General features: G+C 32.3%; 1 protein-coding gene across 1 annotated transcript in view; it reads right to left on the minus strand.

Moving 5' to 3' along the window:
* The window catches only part of Rps6ka6 (ribosomal protein S6 kinase A6), a 94472-nt gene that overhangs the window by 42663 nt on the left and 30470 nt on the right, over window positions 1–21339 (minus strand). The window contains exons 6-10 of the mRNA XM_036175090.1: window positions 18102–18183; window positions 17218–17298; window positions 15586–15665; window positions 4447–4553; window positions 3922–3959 (exon numbers count right to left, since the gene is read on the minus strand). Of these exons, the coding sequence (XP_036030983.1) occupies window positions 3922–3959; window positions 4447–4553; window positions 15586–15665; window positions 17218–17298; window positions 18102–18183 (388 nt within the window). The remainder of the gene's footprint in view (window positions 1–3921; window positions 3960–4446; window positions 4554–15585; window positions 15666–17217; window positions 17299–18101; window positions 18184–21339) is intronic.

The following is a 21339-nucleotide window of genomic DNA, read 5'->3' on the forward strand; positions in this document are numbered from 1 at the left end:
TATACTGAAAACTAGAAACATTGATGAAAGAAATGTCATTCTAAATAAAGGCGAAGATATAGTGTGTTTATACACTGGTGATCCAATATTGTTAATTTTTTAATTCTTCTAACACAGACCAACAGAATCAATGAAATGTCAATAAAATTTCTAGTAAGATTTCTTTGGGAGAATCATAAACCTGAATCTAAAATGTATATGAAAAGCCATGAAAACAATACTGTAAATAAATTTTGAAAAGTATAAATATTGAATTATTATTATTATACTACCTAACTTAAATATTCACTAGACAGCTATAATAATAAACATAATCAAATATAGAAGAAAGCTGCACACATACACACATATTTCAATGGAATAATGTTTCATTTAATGTACTGAAATACAGTTAGTTCTTCTAGGATCTTGTTTCAAAATGCAAATCACTTCCAATGCAGTATGATTATTAGAAAACAACTTGAGCACAACATGGATTTCACTTTGGCTAATTGTATGACAGAAGACTAGTAGAAGACAGAAAGTACAAACATCTGCCAGCCACTTCAGCTCATGATGTTTGTTATGAACCACTTCTGTAACAACTTTCCTTCGAACTTCAGGAAAAAAAAAAAGTTCTCACCAGTTCTTCATTATAACTCACAAATGAAATGGTCCTTGTATCTACACCTACAAGCAAACTTTAGGTATTTTTTAAGGTAAGGCACAATGTATAATACAGTCATTATATACTGAATTATCTGAATATGCAAAATTGTGTTTTTACATTTACTTTCTACTTTTTTATCCTGTGGATCTGAGTAAATATTTCATTGGTGGCTCTTGTTTTTTCCCTAAGTCCTGTAGTTTTGTTTTGTTTTGTTTTGTTTTATGTGATTTTGGAAAATGAAGTGATTAGGGTCACAAATATCTATCATATAACAAAATTGGCTTGATTTCTGGTGAAAATGAAAAGCAATCCCATTGAGGAAGAGCAGCCATTTAAACAAACAGTGCCAGAACAAATTTGTATATAAATATAAAAAACACATTGTATTTATATAATAAAAGAACCTTAACTGAAAATGCACCACAGAATTAAATACAAAAGTTTAAACTACAAAAAGAAAATAGGGAATAAAATCTTTCTGATTCTGTGTTAGACAAAGATTTCTTGGGCATAACATCAAAAGTATAATCCACAGAACAAGAAAAAATTAACGCACACCATGTCATCAAAATAAAAAAAAATGTGCTTAAAAATAAGTGTGGAGATATTTGCACTTGTGAGCTGGTGAGAGTGAGGAAGACAGCTGGCTCTAAGAGGGCAGCCTTGGTAGGCTGACCGCCCTCCAGGGGAAAACCACACATCCAAGAATATTTTGGCAGCACAAATTGGTCTTGAAGGAGTTTTTTAAAAGGGGTACAAAATTTTTAAAAAGAAGGGCACAAACTTGAGTAGGTAGGAATGGGTGCATGGATCTGGGAAAGTTCGGGGAGAAGGTTGAATATGATTTAAAAAAAAAAACTATATGAAATTCTGAGAACTAATAATTTTAAAAGATACATTAAAAAATAAAGAACAAGACTATAGAGACATATTTGTATATAGCATTATCTACCAATTTGTATTTGGACCATTAAAAAAAAATAAAACATTAGCAAGAAAACAATCCAGTTTTTACAAACGGTCAAAAGATCTGAACATTTTTGTAAAGACATAAATACATGAAAAATGACAGTATCATTAGTTATTAGCAAAAGAAAAACCTGTGGAGAGGTGTGCCTTTTAGAATAACTAAAATAACTATCACACATTCAAAAGGTTTGGAAAATGTACAACCAGTCTGGAAAAGAATCTGGAAGTTTCTTATTAAATATATACTTACCATAAAAGTAAGTAATGGTGTTCTTAGCAATTTACTTAAATAAAACTGTTCATTAATGCTTATCCAATTAATTAATTATAGCTTTATTTATAATTGCTCAAAATATGAAACAAGTGTCCCTCAAATGGGAAACACCAAAACACCATCATAAATTCTAGTTTTTAAAACATTAGTAAATAATTTTAAAGAAAGCAAAACCACTGATGGATGAATTTCCAATGCACTATCAACCCTAAGACAAAAGCTAGAGTTAGAAGTCCTAGAAGTCCTCCATGCTTCACCTAGTCATCCCTCTCTACTCCTCCTTCCCTGGAGAACATTCATCTTTCTTACTACCCCTCAAAGCTCCACTTCACTAGTGTACCATGGTGGATGCATAGTGTGTGACCATTTTACCATAGCTGCTTCTTTCAATGTAGCAACAGGTGTTCAATGTTCCTCCATGCACAGTAATCATGTCATATTGAATTTCCCTTTAAAATTTCATTTCCTTTAAATTTTTAATTGACATAAAATATTTATTGACAGGTTATGGTCTTAAATTGATAGTATATAGTAAAGAATTATTAAAGTACAGTAATTATCATTTTCATTTCCTCAAATATGTTAAATGTGTGAGAATCTTCTAAATCTCCTGTGGTTATTTTGAAATGTATACTTAATTGAATGGTATAGAAAATTAAAATTACTTTCTCCCCTCTAAAAAAGGAAAATAGAATAAGGATCCATCACCAGAAGGATCAAAACAATGAGTTTTACTATATGCAAACTATTCCCAATTTCCAAAATGAAAAAAAAAAATATAATCCTGTTATTCTTTTCAGTTAATGAATTCAGGCTCTCAAAACTGATTTCCAAGCCATGTTGAATACTTTCATGTAGACAATCACTTGTATAAGTTGGTGTTCTTATTAAACTGTCTCCACTCTCTTCATTTCAGACATAATGAAGGTGCAAAGGCAGGAGCTCTACAAGTTCCTGTCTCAAAACATACAGATAAAAGAGAGGGAACAGGATACAGGTGAAGTACTTGGAGGTGCGTACTCTCCCGTTTACGTTTACCTCACTCTACAAAGTAACAGCTTGATCCTTTATTTTTACATTGACATTACATTCCAAAATTTAGAGTGACTTAACTTTAAAATATTACCAATTCAAACTTCTTTATACAAAATGCATCTTCATTTTCTTGGTTATAGCTTTCCAAAACTTAAATATAGAATTTACTATGTACTGAAAACATATGTAACTTTTTGAGATTAACTCACTCAATATAATGCCTTTGTCATCTACCTAAATTATTGGGAAATCAATGGTTCCAGCCTTTAATTGCTCAGTAGCCCATCACAAGGAAATAACACATGGGTTGTTTAAAAAACCCTTTAAAAACATTAAGGTTTCCAGGCAGTGGTGGCATATGCCTTTAATCCCAGCACTCGGGAGGCAGAGCCAGGTGGATCTGGGCTACCAAGCGAGTTCCAGGAAAGGCGCAAGGCTACACAGAGAAACCCAGTCTCAAAAAAACAAAACAAAAAATAATAATAATAATAAATAAAATAAACCAAACAAACAAACAAACAACAACAACAAAAAAACATTAAGGTCACTCCCAGACTTGACCTATTGTAAACAGATGAACTGAGAAGTGCAAATATCAAATGATTCCAGAAAACTGTGTTATATAACACTCTCTAAATAACAAAAATCATAGAGATATAGAACAGAAAATTTACTGAAAAGTTAGGCATATATAGGAGTTTATCACTATTTTTTCAGATGTGACAAGTACTTAATTCCTTCAGTATAGAATAAAACTAAAATCTACTATTTTAATCTAAAATAATTTTAATTAGTACAGTACCTCCACTGTAGAATTTTGAAATGTATTCAGAATACACTGAAATTATGTAACCTTTAAATGAATCTTAACAAACTAAAGACACAAAATACAACTTAAAGAAAAGTCAAAACATATTGTAAGTTTAGAAAAATATGTACCAGAATGATGAAAATTAAATAATAGGCTTAATAGTATATAACAAAATATGCATACCTGTTAACTTGATATGTCCTATTTCATCAAGCAAGATGCTGTAAATAAAAATTCGTATTAAATATGATAAAAACAAAATACATAAATATAAAGTTGGTCACTATTTTCACATTCAGCATTCTGAAACAAAATCCATAAAAGTGATAAATATAAAATTACTCACTATTTGATATACTGGGAAATTTTCAATTATTAATTTAAAAATAAAAGTATATTATGGAGATTATTTTGAACAAGTAAATTTTATGTAACTATACCATGCATCAAAATTTCAGATAATTTGTAAAAGCTTAATAAAATATGACAAAATATATTTGAGTTAAAAACTGTACCATATACATGTATAAGGATGGGAAAACAGGAAGGCACTTGCAACCAAGATTGATAAAATGATATCTGGCTCTCCATATACATACACTATAGCATATCCATGTACACATACAAACACACACAATAAGTCAATGGAATAAAAAATCTTCAAAGCAATATAGAAAGCATAGATACAAATGGGAAATAGAACTTTACTTCTCCGGCTTCAGGTCTCTATACACAATTCCCAATCGATGCAGATGATCCAAAGCCAGGGCCAACTCTGCAAGGTAGAATTTCACATCTTCTTCTGTAAAAAGAACCTAAGATAAAAGAATAATTCATCATTTGATATTTCTTCTAATATTATGTACTTTTTAATTTACTTCTTTAAAAACAAGTAGACAGAAAAATCTGGGCATATAGTAAGAAAATAGACATAGTTAAATCTTATTTGATTGGTACAGCCATTAAATATACCAGAAAAATTTTCTAGATAAATGATACGTCTTTAAAAATTCTTCTCCTTAAAAATATTAGCAATTTATATATTAATTCTTTCTGAAACACATGCTGTTTACATATCATCTTACTATAATGCACTTCAAAAAGCCGGGGGTTTTAATGAGTCGTTTTATTTGGTCCACTGCACTGGCTATTTTGTTCGAACACTGGTACTTTCATTCTTCCTCCTATTCTCGCTGTTGCCACCTATTCTCAGTAATCACACATTTACTTCTAAATCTACACGACATGTTGTAAATTTAATAGACCTTATATCAAAATGTTAAGCTTACATTTGACCTAAAAAGGATCCACCTCTTCTCACCTGTAAGTAAATTTTATGAATTTAATGACAAAGGATTTCTCAATCTTTGTGTGTTAGGAAATAAAGATGATAAGACAAAGTGAAAAGCATATTGAACTTGAAGTCAGAATAGAGGTTCAGCATCTGTCATGTCATTTAACATTCTGGACCTGAGTCTTTAAATTTTTAAAATAAAACAGTATCTACTGTATTTAACTAAGAACATTGTTCGAAGAATCAACTTCATTTAAACATACTTAAATGTGCAACTGTATGGTGTTATTAGTACAGGTATATATATATATCTTCATTCATAACTGAGTATTTAATCTTTACATACATTTGTAACTACTCAATAACTACACATTAGAGTTATCAAGGCTTTTCAGATCGGCCAAAATACTTTTTTTCTGGAAATACATTATTTTCATTGAAGAAATCTGGCTTATTTGAAAGGCTCAAATTTGAACAAAATACCACATAGTTAAAAATCGACTTGCCCATTTAAATTATAGTCACTGTATTTCACAATGCAGATCAATGCTACTACTAAAACTGAAGAAAACCAAGTGTTAATATTATCCATTGTCTAAGTTTCAGGGACATTTCCTTGAGTACTCTAATGGTAAAAGTATAAGAACATCATTTTCAACTTCTTATTATGAATAAAAGTACTTGTTACTTGTACTTGTGTGGAAGAACAATCCAAATGTTCACTAAAACCTAACACATGACAAACTCTAAATACTACTTATAATTTCAAGGAAGAAACACTGCCTAGATTACTTACACATTATGTCAAACAATCTTATCCTGACATTGTCATGGTAGAAAGCCTCATGATGGAAATAAAAGATAAACTTGCTAAAAGGGAATTATGCACCAGACGCAATTATGTGTGAGCACTACATATTCTTTCTGTTATTACACTCTTCCAAACAACTCTTTACTATACTATTATTAACATCTTACATATGTGAAGAACAAGACTCAGGGTGACTAACTTGTCCAAAGTAACTAGTAAATAGGAATCCTAATATCTGAATTCAGGAATACTTGTCCATAAAATGACTTTTCCCCAGAAACTACTTTTATCTTACTTATAGTATATTTTTCCCTATGTTTCAGTTCACAACCAATAATGCTTTCATATTTGGTCATTATCCCCCTCATAACCCCCACTCAAAAGTCCTCTAAGATTCCAGTACAAGGAAAAGCATCTTTAACCTGGGGCTTATTAATGTGTGTACGGGACTATGTATGTTAAGATACTTGAATCCTTACTACATAAATTATATAGATATTTCCTTTATTCCTACTTAATATTATATCATAAGCATACTCCCATACATTTCAAGCTATTTTATGAATATTATGAAATAAATACATATCAATCATATTAATTCACCATGATTTACCTAAATGTCATCACTCTGGACAATTAGACTATTTCTAAAATACACTCCTATAAATATTATAACATGCTATATTATAAATATATTATTAAATATGCATAATTCTTTGTATTTTGCCAGAATGGGTGCTTAAGTAATAAAACAGGTATTTACTGGGTTAAGGAACATAGTCTGGATTCCTGACATATACAATAAAATTATTTTCCAATAAGGTTATAACAGTTTCTGTGCCCATCAGCAATTTTTTGAATACATTAGCCTTACTACATCTATGTCAGAACCAAATTATCTTTTAATGAAATTTTAAATTTAATATATAAAAAGAGTATAAAATTTGATTTGATTAAATTTATTCATAGGCCAAACAGTTTTTCATGTCCTGTGGCCTTTCCCGTTTTCTTGAACTACAAGAAATTTGTTGTCTATTTTCCATTATTAACCTACTATTTTGTTCAGTTGGTATAAGCCCTTCAAGTATTAAAAACGTCATGTCTTGGGTTGGGGATTTAGCTCAGCAGTAGAGCGCTTGCCTAGTCAGCGAAGGTCCTGGGTTTGATCCTCAACTCAAAAAAAAAAAAAAAAAAAAAACAAAAAAGCCAAAAACAAAAACAAAAAAACAAAATAACGTTATGTCTTTATCATACTAAATACAAATTTTTTCAAATATGTGCTGGTTTTGATGAGTAGTTATTAATTTTATAGTCAAATTTATTTTATCCTGTGTTTTTCCCTTTGTTATTTTAAAGGGTACCAAATGTCTATTCAGCGATTAACTACTCAACTGAATTTTCCTTTAGGATACAGTGATTACTTTTAAGATACAGTTATATCATATAGATAAAATTTATTTGGTGTGCGATAGAGATGGTGTTTTCATTAGTTTTGAAATATGTATCCAAATTCTCATATACTGACTTATTGAACAATCAATATTTTTTGTTTGTTTGTTTGTTTTTCAAGACAGGGTTTCTCTGTGTAGCTTTGCACCTTTCCTGGAACTCGCTCTGTAGACCAGCCTGGCCTTGAACTCACAGAGATCCACCTGGCTCTGCCTCCCGAGTGCTGGGATTAAAGGCGTGCGCCACCACCGCCAGGCCATTATTTTTAACATAATATATTATTTGTCCTTTAGTCATAATTGTATGATAAATAATATATAATAAGATTCATGGATTATACAATATGTTCCTGATCCTGTGTTGAAACTATGATATTTGGCTTACAGAAACTTTAAAATATACTCACGTGTATAAAAACAAGCAGGTATAGTAGAGCACACCTGTCATCCTAGCACTTAAGAGGCTGCAATAGGAAAGTCTTTGTTCAAGGCCAGTTGGTTCTCATAGCTAGACTCCTTCTCAAAATCCAAATGAACCAAAAGTAAATTTTAAGGAAGCTTTATCAAATGACCTTTTTTCCGGCATAAACTGAAACTACGCTGTAAATTTTAAACACATAAATTTCTATTGAGGATCTGTCTGAAATTTTATTAAACTAATAAATGAATTTTAAAAGCACTGTTAGCTTTACAATAATGAATACATGATATTTTCTTGATATTAGCAAAAAAGAAAGACGTGACTTAATTTTATGTGTTTATATGGATTTATTTGAGTTATGTACACTTTTAGAGAGAAAAATTTGGGAGGTACTTTTTCTTTTAAAATGTAAGGAACAAGCGTTATAAAATTTCTTAATACATACTAAAATTCCATTTCTAAGGCACAAATACTTCTTCAGTTTGGATTACTCAATTTTTTATTCACAAGTGAAATATAACCAACAATCAACTACTTATAATACGCTGCCTTTATAATTAATCACTGAATCAGTTTTTTAAAAGTCTATTCAATGAATAAACTAATTTATTGTCTTTTTGGGAAATGCATTTAAAATGCTTGCTCTTACCTAATATTCCAGACTTAGGAATCAAAACTTACTGACTGCATCTCTGTGCTAGAATGAGTTTAGATAGTCCCACATCGAGAATGGAGGTCTGAAGAGTTTAAAAGAAAATTAGAAATGACTACAGGTAAGAATTTTTCAAAAACATTTGTGACACTTCTATAATCTAACACAAAAAATAATGAATGCTGGAGCCTTGAGATACCATTGTCCTTCTACACTTTTTTAAAGACTTTCTTTGGATGAGATTCATAGACAGATCCTATTACATACTAAATTCTCTCCTAGACTACAAAATAAACGCACATGCATGCCAAGTTCTGCACTGGAATTAAGACAGATAAAAGCCAGAGACCTCAGTCACTTAAGCACTGACTAATATCTCTAAGTACATTTTTCCTTTATCACAAGTTCCAAAGCTCTCCTACACTTAACATCATAAATTTTGTAAGTTAGATGTTGAAATACAGTCATCCAATTAAAACTCTGCTACCAGACTACCATTTCAAGACAAAATGAAATGGACAAGGACAAAAGCTATTCTCCTGCCAAAACATCCAAAACACAGGACAAAATGTATGAAATGATATTTCTTAAGACACTGGACATCTAGCAACAAAAGACAGTGAATACTGAGATATGGGTAACAAATGTGGTATGCCATGTAATTTTCCTAGCTTACTACCTGGAAAGTTTCCAAGTGGTAGAGTAGAGAGGTCTAACTCAAGTAGACCTCAGAGATTTTCTAAGTAATGAGTTAGAGTCTTGAAGAAGAAAATAATTCACAGAGTACTGAAGCAAAGGAAATTACAAAACAACCTCTCAAGATCAGTAATGATTCCCAAGTATACAGCTGCGGATGCATAGTATATAAGAATGAGGACACTATGCTGAACCAGAAATAATCCATGCCACTCATAATGGGCAAGTGACAGTTCCTCTTATATTTAGGCAGAGCAGGAAACATCACACACACAGAATCAGAATAACCAGAAGGACTTTGTTTCAATAGTAGATCAAAATTAATCCTGAATAAATGATGTTCATGTCCATTCTAGCAAATTTTAAATTTCAGGAAGATATGAAACAATGAAACTAGTTCTACATTTTCAAGCAAACATCAGTGTATTTCTAGAAGCACAAAAATACTCATCATCTAATAACTTAACTTTCACAAAGATTTCCAAGAAACAAGAAATTTCTAATCATGGATCAAAGGGATCTACCTGCCATCAAGGGAAAATATAGTTTTAAAGGATTAAAAGAACTCACCAAGCTCAAAAAGATGAAAGTGATGCCTCATTTGGAAAGCAAGATAATAAATCATTGTAAGTCAAAGATGTTGGTTAGAGTAATTAAGAAATGTCATTTGACTAGTGAGGAAAATTAACTCCATACTAAATGCTGTCTTAGTCTTAAATGAAAGAAACTTAAATGCAACACCTAGAGTTGGGGGTACAGCTAAAGTATAGAGTGGATCCCTACCATGAGAAGCTCAATGTTTGATTCTCCAGCACTAAAGATAAAAAAAGTAAGATCCTAAATGATAAAAATGACAAAACAGTTAGTATGTAAGCAAATTAAATTCACAGTATCTATCATCTAATACAAATAGTCATAAATATGTGTGTTGGTGCACACCTGTAATCCCAACATATTGAAGGCTAAAGAGGAAAGATTTGGATTCATGTCCAGTTTGGGCTACACAATTATACCTACAAGTCTTAAAATAAATGAAGGGAGGGATGGAGGGAAAGAAAGAATGAGAGAGAGAGAGACAGAGAGAAAAGAAAAAAAAAGAAAAAACTTTGCAAGTATGTTGTTATTGAGCTATGAAAGAAGTCACAGAAAATACTTAAATGTTTGTAGCTTTGTTTCTATAAAACTTTAACTTATAAAGAAAAGCAAGTGGTCTGAAGATAATATATCCTTGATCCCAAGTTAAAAATTCATATTATAAAACCTAATAGAACATACAAAATTACAAAGCAATGTTAGTTAATATTGCTAAGCTAGCAGATTAAAAACGTAATTGTAACAGAATAACTGATTATAATTCATACATGAAAGAGTTAAAAACACCAAGAGTAAATGATACTTACAATCTAATAAGTGAGATGGAAGATTTAAATACTACTATATCAAGATATTAAATTACATATTAAATGTAGTAAGTCTAATACCGCACTTTAAAAATCATTGATTTTAAGACTGGATAAAAATCAAGGATGTCATATGTACTTAACTGCTACATGGAAAAGTACAAGTAGTTTCAAGTGAAGACTCAGAAGAAGGTATACTGAGCTCATACAGCTATTTTAAGAGAGTCACAAGCTAATATTAATGCATTCAAGTAAATCATTTAATAATGATACCGTTTCCTTATCAAGAAAAAATACCACCCATAAAAAGTTCCTTTAAAACTTTGGGAAAATTCAAGAAACATACAAATCCATAATTATAATAGAATATTTCAGGTGTTTCCCAAATATAAAAACATGTACAGACATGTATCAAGGTCTCAATTAACAAACCTGATCTAACAGACATTTAATGAACCTTCCACCACCCAACAGGAGATTACACATTTACAAACATCTATCATGTCCAAAGGAAAACAGTAAATATAAACAGATTTAAGAGGATTCAGTTCATGAAAGGTATCCTTTATGATTACAGTAATATTGGGTTATGAAACAATATTAGAAAGATATCTGGAAAGTAACCAAATATGCATAAATTAGATAACATGTTTTCAAATACCCAATGAGTCAAATAAAGGAAATTAGAAAGTATATTAAACAAAGCAAAAGTGCCACATTACAATATATCAGGAACAAAGTGAAAACAGTATTTCAAAAATTTGTAACACTAAATAGCTACAAATCAGTAACCTGTTTCCATCTAGGAACTAGAAAAAGAAAAAGCTAGTAACTACAAAATAGTAATAAAGATTAAAGATACGGAAATACAACAAAAATCAATCAAGCCAAAAGCTTGTATAAAAAAAAAGAAAACTGATAAACCTCAAGCAATGTCCAGCAGGACTAGAGAAGACAAAGACAAACTACCACCCTCAGGAGTGAGAGCCATCCATAAACAAGGATTCTACAGCTTCGAGAAAAGGTAAGAGTGCAATAGAATGGACAGCTGTGGCTCATGTAGTTGTCACTTAGTCCCCAGCTGTTGGCACTGTTTGAAGAGGTTATGAACCATTTAGGACAAGAAATATCGCTGGAGCAAGTCTACCACTGAGGGCAGGCTTTGAGCATTTAAAGCCTTGCCCCACTTCCAAAGCATTCTGCCTGCTTCTTAAGTGCTAGTGAGATGGTATCGTTCAGCTTCTTACTCTGCTGTCATGCGCCTCTCCCCCATCATTATGGGCTCTCATCTGGAACTGCAAGCTAAAATAAACTCTATTAGAAGTTCCTCTTGGTCATGGCATTTTAATACAGCAAAAGCAACAACAAAATAACTAATATAAAAACCAATAGCTAAGCCAGGCAGTGGTGACACACGCCTTTAATCCCAGCACTCGGGAGGCAGAGGCAGGTGGATCTCTGTGAGTTCGAGGCCAGCCGGGTCTCCAAAGCGAGTTCCAGGAAAGGTGCAAAGCTACAGAGAAACCTTGTCTCGAAAACCCAAAAAAAAAAAAAAAAAAAACAAAAACAAAAACAAAAAACAAAAAACAAAAAACAAAAAAAAAACAAAAAAAAAACCTAAAGCTACAAATTTGATGAAACTAATAAACTCCTTGAAAGATACAAGCTAGCAGACAAACTCAATAAAAAAGAAATGATAGTCTTAAGTCTATTATATAAATTGACTTTTTGGTTAATCACCTTGCCAAAAAGAACTTCTTTTAGCCAAACACCTTACCCGACCAAACTGCCTTCACACATGAATTCTACCATTCATTATTAACAATTAATACTTAATCTAAGTAAGTTCTACTGGAAAGTTGAAGAAAAAGAAACTATCCAACTTAGGAAGCAAGAATTACTCCTTATAGAACAAACTAATAAATGAAGAAAACGTAAAACAAGAAAATAAATATTCCTTATGAAAATAATTGCAAATATGGAGAGATGGTTCAGCAGTGTAAGAGTGAGAATTGTTGAGACCAAGATTGGAAAAGCACAGGGACAAAGAGCCAAACAAATGGAAACACATGAATTATGAAACAAAGGCTGTAGAGCCCCCAGCTGGATCAGGCCCTCTGGATAAGTGAGACAATTGAATAGCTTGATCTGTTTGGGAGGCACCCAGGCTGTGGGACCGGGACCTGTCCTTAGTGCATGAGCTGGCTGTTTGGAACCTTGGGCTTACACAGGGACTGGACCTGCCTGCACTGAATCCACCAGGTTTAAATGAATCCCCAGGGGAGTCTTGGCCCTGGAGGAGATGGGAATGGAGGGGAGGGGCTGGGGGAAGGTGGGGGGGGGGGGGGGGGGGGGGAAGGGCAGGGGAACCCATGGCTGATGTGTAAATTTAAAACACAAATATAATAAATTTTTAAAAAGGAGAGGGAAAAAAGAGCACTGGCTGTTCTTTCAAAGGAGTCATGTTCAGTTCCCAGCACCCCCATGGGAAATCTAATATCCTCTTCCAGCCTCCACTGGCACTACTTGAGTGTGATGCCTAGACATACATTCAGGCAAAACACCCATTAAAAACTGAAGAAAAAAAGTTAAAAAGAAAATAAATTTGCACAGATCATCCAATAATATTTTAAAATAATTACTCTGGATGTCTAGGGGGTTCCTTCACAAATGCAAGACTGGGTTACCATTTCACTTTCTTTTAATTTCAAATTAATATGCTTCATTTAACTGACCACATCAATTAAATGCATGTGACTGTTTGTAACATCTTTCCACAACTTAATAAGAGATGGTAACTCAACCCAACAATGTACACATAAATATACAGCTTTAAGTTTTAGAATGAAATTAAGCTTCCCTCTGTTTTGAATCACTAAGAAGACAAAAATGTCTGCTTCCCATCAAATTTGTTCAACATCAGAATGAAAATTCAGGCTAGTGTTAACAAGTTTATGAATAAAAAATAAATAAATACATGATATCCAAAGCGGAAAGAAGTAAAGCACTTTGTCAAGACTAATTAATATGAAAGCTTTTGAATCTATACAAGAATCAGCCAAAATATGTAATTCTACTAGATTATGAGACACAAGCTCAATATAGAAAAACTCTATTGTTTTTCCTACTGAAACTGAAATTAAAAGAACAATTTCACTTCCATCATTGAAACAGGAAGCACTAAAAGATAAATCTGACGAAAGTTGTGCAAGACATAAATGCTGAAAATAATCATTGCTAAACTTAGGCAACATCTAATGGAGTGGAAAGAGAAGCCAGAAGTCAATATTTTTTAAATATCCATTTTGTGCAAACTGAGCTACAGGTTGGATGAAATGCCAATCAAAATCAAAGTAGGCTTTTTTTTTTTAGAAAGTAAAAGTTGACTTTAAAATTAATAAAGAAATGCAAATGACCTATAAGAACCTAAACAATTTTCACAAGAAAAGCAAAACTCATGGATTGTAATCATTGACTTCAAGATATATTATAAAGATTCAGTAATCAAGACTGTCATGAAGATAGACAAATGAATCAGGGAACAGAACAGAGTATCCAGAGAGAGGCCTGCCTTCACATATATGAAAATCTGATTTTAAATGAAATTACAAGATAATTCAGTGAAGAAAAGATCATTAATCCCAACCGTGATGCTAGAAGTGGATCCCTTTATGAATTTTAAAAAGATTTCAGCACATACCTAAGTAGCCACATAGTAAAATAACCCAAAATGAATTAAGAATACAAATATAAATATAAACTACAGACTCCTCTAAAATACACAGGAAAAATCATCACCTAGAATTAGGTAAACATTTCTTAAATAGAATTATTAAAAACCATTAATTTAATGGGTAAATTATAAAACAGATTTCACCAAAATTAAGAAATTCTGCTTTCAAGAGATATGAAATTCAGAGCAACCTACAAACCAGAAGAAAATATTTAAAAACAACATGTATGGTAAGAGACTTCCATCTAAACTATATGAGAAACTCTGGAACCTCCATAAGAAAAGAAATAATTCACTTCAAAATGGGCAAATGTTTAAACATTTTATCAAAGAAGATAGACAGCAAATAAATGCAGGAAAAGATGCACAACATCATTCGTCTTTAATGTGATGAAATTCAGAACCACAATTAAGTAACATATACTTAACAGATGTTCAAACTATTTAAAAAAGAAAAAAAAAAAAGAACTCATCATACCAAGTGTTGGCAAGGATGTGAAGCAATTGAAATTCTTATTTGCTGCTGTTGGGATTTTAAAAATTATACAAGCACTTTGGAACACAGTTTGGCAATGTCTTTAAAGTTAAAACATACACCTACCATGTGACCCAGCCATTAAACTCCTAGATATTTATTCAATGAGAAATGAAAACATATGTCAATACAACCATCTGTACATGAATGTTTACAGCAGCTTAATTGGTAATATCCAAAAACTGCAATAACTCAAACATTCATCAAGTAAATAAACAAAATATGGCACATTCAAATAATGGGTACTACTCACCAATAAAAGTGAATGAACTGATACACACAACAACATGGATAAATCAAAATAATTAAAATGATTTAAACCAGACAAAAAGAGTGTTAGTGTGTGTGTGTGTGTGTGTGTGTGTGTGTGTGTGTGTGTAATGATTTTGCATTTATAATCTCTTAGAAAACACAAACAGTGGCAAACAGCAGATTCAGTAGGGGTAGAGTAGGAAGAATACATTAAACTTTCGGCAATAACATTATTTTATTTTAATAATGATTGCATAGTTACATGAAAAGGCAAAAGGTATCAAATAGTGTAATTCGTTGTACCATTTATTGTATGTCTATTATAACTCAATATATCCACTTTAAATAAAAAATTAAACACTCCACCAAGAAGCAGTTAGATAGCTTGAGGAGCCAAAGTCCTAGAGCTTGTTCCTATCTACTTCATTAAGTTATTCATAATGACCTTTTGTCTCAGTGAAAAGGAAAAAGAACACTGCAATTATCTAAAAGACACACAAACTAAATACTATATACAGTGATTTAAAATTTCTACAGAAAAAAATAATGACTTTTTAGCTTTGTTGGAATAAGATATACTAACAAATTTATAAGGAAATTCTCACCTCTTTGGATAATCTTGTGAAGACATCTCCCCCCCTGAGGAAATCCAAGATTAAATACAGCTTTCCTTCAGTCTGAAAGGCTAATTAGAAAGCATAATGTTATAGCAGACTAACCCTAAAGACTGAAAAATTTACCATGCTTTTATATTAACATCTTTACAATTTTATTATCAAACATTATAAAACAACTACATATTAACATGGGCCATTGGTAGATAACGTATCAAAATTAAATCCACTGTTTAATCGAGTATTAAAATAGCTATAAACTCCTTTCCAGAACATATTCAATGTTGCATGTGGCTTTACAAAATCTCCTATCACTAGAATTTTCCTGTTAAGGAAGATTTTTGTTCTAGTGCAGTTGCTTAAAATTGGTCTCCCAATCCCATCTATTGCACTCTACAAAGCACAAAAAAGAAGGTCACCTCTTCTAATAAGCCTCCCAACTTTTCACATTTCCCTATGGCATCTTTAATCTCCATCAAAATTATCTACTAATACTTTTGATATTTAATTGTACTTCACACCTCTTTTGTGGTATTTATTCCATTTTCATTTGCACAGTTTCACTTTTTACATTACTAGAAATTAGAGATTATTTCACTTCATTATCCCACTTCATTTTATATAGTATTTTGCGACAATAGGGGTTTACTATTAATCTCATGACATGTGAGAGACTCAAAAACACTCTATAATACTATTTTTATTCCATTACATTAAAAAGGAGTTAAAGGGTCAAAATTTCTTGTACTGTTTGTATAAATTGGGTAAATATTTAAAATAATTTTTGTCAAAACTTGCAGTAAGAATAAAATCAATATGTGCTACGTTTTAAATGTGCAGAATGAAATGGAATTGTAAATGACATTAATGCTTTATTTTGGTCTATGTATTCCTCAATAAAATCATATCTACAATCTCTTTCATATATTAAGAATGGAGACATAATTCAAATTCATAAATGTCTTACTCCAAAACTCATCCCCCAATTATTTGTGCTGCCTCTTACAAAACAGTTCAAACTAACATATCCACATAGCCACCTTGATTACAACTGGAAAATAAAAATAGTATTACACTTATAAATAAACATCTGAATGCTTTACATAAATTATCACAGTAGCCTATGATCACTGGAGGTACTATCTCATCTCATCTAGAAATACTGCTAGTCAAACAAGTTGAAGATATTTTCATTTTTCATTGCTTGGGAATTTCATATATACATATAATGTGTTTTCATATATACAAACTTACCCCCATTTCCTTCTCTCTAATTGTTCCCATAGCCTCCCAACACTATTACCTCCCAATTTCATTGGCTCATTTTAAATTGATAGTCCACACAGAGTTACTAGTATATGCTGCATAGCTGAAGAAAACTGACTCTACCAGTAGTCAGCATCGGCCAACAGTTACTCAACTTGGGGTGAAACTTCATGACCCCCCTCCATGACACTTGATGGGGTTTTAGAAGAAATTATCATGTTACCTTAAATGAGTAAATCAACTTGAGACAACTAAAAGGTAGATATTGATACATTAAATAACTTTGAACTATTTGTTGTTGTAGTATCTGAAAAAAATGCAGTTCTTTAATTTAATAATAAAAGAAGTGTTACATACCATAGTGTAATTTGACAATAAATGGATGGTTTACTTCCACCAGAATGTCCCTCTCCATTTTTGTGCGAACCCGGTCTCGAACTAAAATCACAAAGATTGAAATGTTATACTCATTCATATTCTCAGTAAAGACCTGCCATTTACTAATCAAAATATAAATATATAAATAATTTCATAAGTAACCAATGTAATTAAGTGAAATTAAATAAGTGTATTACTAGATAATAATAACCATTTTCAGAAATCAGCAGATTCTGTTAGATCTACAGAGAGACTAAAGTAGCATATTTGGCTAATATGTATTTCTTGAAGTTTTCATGTGAAATAAAACTGAAATCAGTAATAAACTTTGCCCTCTCTCTTTCCCCCCTCGCTCCCTCCTTCTCTCTTTCACTGGTTTCAGAATGTCCATACTGGTCTTCAATGTGCTATATAGCAGAGGGTGATCTTGAGCCCACCTCTCTAAAGCTGGGATTACAGGTACATATCATCCTATCAGGGTCAGTATTACTTTTCGAAGACTAGAAGACAGTGCATATAAATGTATAGAGTAGCTGTGCTTTCTAAACGTTTAACACCCAGATAAAACAGTAAAAAATAAAAATGTTGAAAGAAAAAAGTAAAGATTTAAAAAAATGTTGAAGTTCAGACTGAATTGAATGAAATATGTCACATGTCCTGGTTTTAAACTTTTATTCAAGTACACATTCAGCAAATTAAGTTATATGACAATAGAGGACCCCAGAAGTATAAATTTATACTAGAAAACTGTAATAACAATGCTAAAAGCAACTCTTAACTATTCTCCTTACAAGCAATACACAGTGTATTTCTTAAAACAAGTTTTGCCTAATTATATTCTAATGTTCTTTTTAATTTGATACCTTTTAAACAAGCTTTTCTTAACACCTTCATTGCATAGAGCTGCCCAGCATCAGGACCAGTCTTCTTTCTAACAAGAAAAACCTAATAGAGGAAATATTTTAAGTGAAATTTCACTTGAAGCCACTTCATCACTTTAAATATATTTTCTTATATATTCATATCAAACAATGCATTCTGATTACATCCACCCACTATGCTCCCCAATTTGTCCCACCCCTACATCTCTCCCAATGTTAAGTTCTCTTTTTATATAGAACTTAATCCAAATAGTGCTTCTAGCATGTGCACAGGTTTAGAGCCAACTATAAGAACATGAGCAACTTACCAAACAAAACTGACCCTCCCAACCACATCCCTGTGGAATTTTGACCAGCTTGACACTGTGCAAGTCCCCTACTGACAACCACAGTTCCCATGGGTTCATGAGTGAAAGAGTCTTGTCATACCCAGAAAAAACTGTTTCATAATAGTCCTCCCCAACCTCTGGCTCTTACATCATTTGTTTGTTGACGTTACTCAGGCCATACTATGTTACATAGAGAAGAATTAGAAACTAGTAGTTGACAGAAAATAATAAAGGAATGTACATCTCAAAAACCTAAAAGATGGAATGAAATCATTCACTTTTTTTTTGAGATTACAATATAATTACATCACTTCTCCCTTCCCTTTCTTCCATCCAAATACTTCCATATTACCTCTCCCTGCTCTCTTTCAAATTCATGGCCTCTTTCTTATTAATTGTTATTGCATGCATACACTCACACTTTTTAAAATATATCCTCAGTTCACACAATGTTTCTTGTACAGATGTTTTCAGGACTGACCATTTGGTATTAGATAGACTACTTCTTTTATAAGTTATTGTTTGAGTATTTTGTACAAACATTACATGCATATAATGTGTTTGGATCAAACTTACCCCTCATCAACTCCCTTAAAAATCATTCCATAGCACCCCACTAGTATCCTCTCCAAATTTCTCTCTCTCTCTCTCTCTCTCTCTCTCTCTCTCTCTCTCTCTCTCTCTCTCTCCCCCTGTTTTTCGAGACAGGGTTTTTCTGTGTAGCTTTGTGCCTTTCCTGGAACTCACTTAGTAGCCCAGGCTGGCCTTGAACTCACAGAGATCCGCCTGCCTCTGCCTCCGGAGTGCTGGGATTACAGGCGTACGCCACCACCGCCAGGCTCTCTCTTTTTAACCATCTGCAGTAATGAGCTACTAATTAAGGGATGATAACCACACTTGGAGTAGACCAATGAAGAGTTCCCACATTAACAAATGGAACAAATATTGTTGAACAGAGAAGCTTCAAAGTTAAACCAAACCGCACATTTTGCAGATCAATATTTGTGTATTAAATGAACAGATTAAAACTACTATAGTATGTCACTTTCTTTTTTAAAAACTAATCTGAATGAACTCCAAGCAAATTTTCCCAAATAATGTACAACTTAAGAAAATGTGGCTAGCACCACTGATATTTCAAAATGGCTGTTCTATTTGTTTCCTTTACTTTAAAAACAATAAGCACTTAAGAAAATAGTGTCAAAGTCAGCATACCCATCACCCACCATCAGTACCATTTTTAATGGAAGCATTAAAAATCAAAATTACGGGCAGTGGTGGCACATGCCTGTAATCCCAGCACTCGGGAGGCAGAGGCAGGTGGACCTCTGTGAGTTTGAGGCCGGCCTGGTCTACAGAGCGAGATCCAGGACAGTCTCCAAAGCTACACAGAAACCCTGTCTTGAAAAATCAAAAAATAAAACAAAAACAAAAATCAAAATCAAAATTAAAGTCTTATAATTTATTAGTGTTTAGTTGGTACTTTTAATCACAGAAATTTATTTTTAAAGCTGGTATACAGAATAGACCAAATAACTTGATCAGTTATGAAGACAGGATATCATATAAACCCTATATTGTTTAAGGTAAAGAGTTACAATTCCAGAAGTATATTTACTCATCTATGTTTTGGCCAAGTTTTATCTGTCAGTGAACAGATGGGTATGTATTTATACAACTGATTAAAGAGGCACTCTTTATCACCTTTAAAGCAATAAGTAAAATGGATTTTCATAACTAAAAAAATAAACTGCAAAGCAAAGCAAAAGTTATTAACCCTGAGTACCAGGCTCAAAGGGTTCAGAGTTTTACTAAGTACAGGAAAAGTTTCCTGTTATATAATCAAAATCATATGATGAGGAAATTCCAAACAAAGAAGCCAACTCATCTGACAGGTTTTGACTCCACCACATATGAAATTATGTTTCATTTTTATAGAAAAGCAGTTTTCTCAATCTTTGGGGCTTAAAAACATCTTTAAAAAATTTTTAAATTATTGAAGACTCCAAAGACTTTGACTGTGTGGTTGCATCTATTCATATTTACCATATTAAAATTAGAAAAGAATATTGACTATGTATTTATTAATGGAATAACACTAAACATGTTATATGTAATCATATATGATTTGTTTTTTGTTTTTTTGAGACATGGTTTCTCTGTGTAACAGCTCTGGCTGTCCTGGAACTTGCTTTGTATACCAGGCTGGTTTCAAACACACAAGCTATCCACCTGCCTCTGCCTCCGGAGAGCTGGGATTAAAGGCATGTGCCACCACCACCCCTGTTCATCAATGTTTTTTAAAGGTAATTGTATTTTCCAAAATAAGAAAGTAAATGAGAAGTGTGACACTGAACTACATTTTTGCTAATACCTATTATCTAGCTTAAAATAAGACAACTGGATTCATATATCTGCCTCTATATTCAACATGTTGAAATCAAGTTGTTTTGCAGCAAATACAGTTTTTTACTCGTTTTGTTTTTTTTTTTAATCAGGGTTCACAAGTATGATTTGGGAAAGACACAATTTCAATAATTTTTTCTTATAACTGTGACTATTCTGATAAAACATCAGAAATTGGCAACTAGCAGTTTCTTTAAATGTTTCCTTGCGAACAAGAATCTGAACCGGTATTTATTTCATCTAGCTATGTCCTGTTACACAAACATATACTGGTCCTTCTTGCATTGTGAATGTATTTGGTACGCATATTTGACTTGATGCACAGGTCACCTGAGAAACACTGATTCACTGAGTTACAAACCCCTTCCAAATGCTGACATAGCTATCTCATCAGAGAATGATAGAAGCTATTGAAATAGTATGGTTCTGTGGAAGAAAAAACTCATGGACACGAGTTATGGAAAAGTATGTAAAGCTAATTGTTG

This window comes from Onychomys torridus, chromosome X (genome assembly GCF_903995425.1).
Source record: "Onychomys torridus chromosome X, mOncTor1.1, whole genome shotgun sequence".
Lineage (NCBI taxonomy): Eukaryota > Metazoa > Chordata > Mammalia > Rodentia > Cricetidae > Onychomys > Onychomys torridus.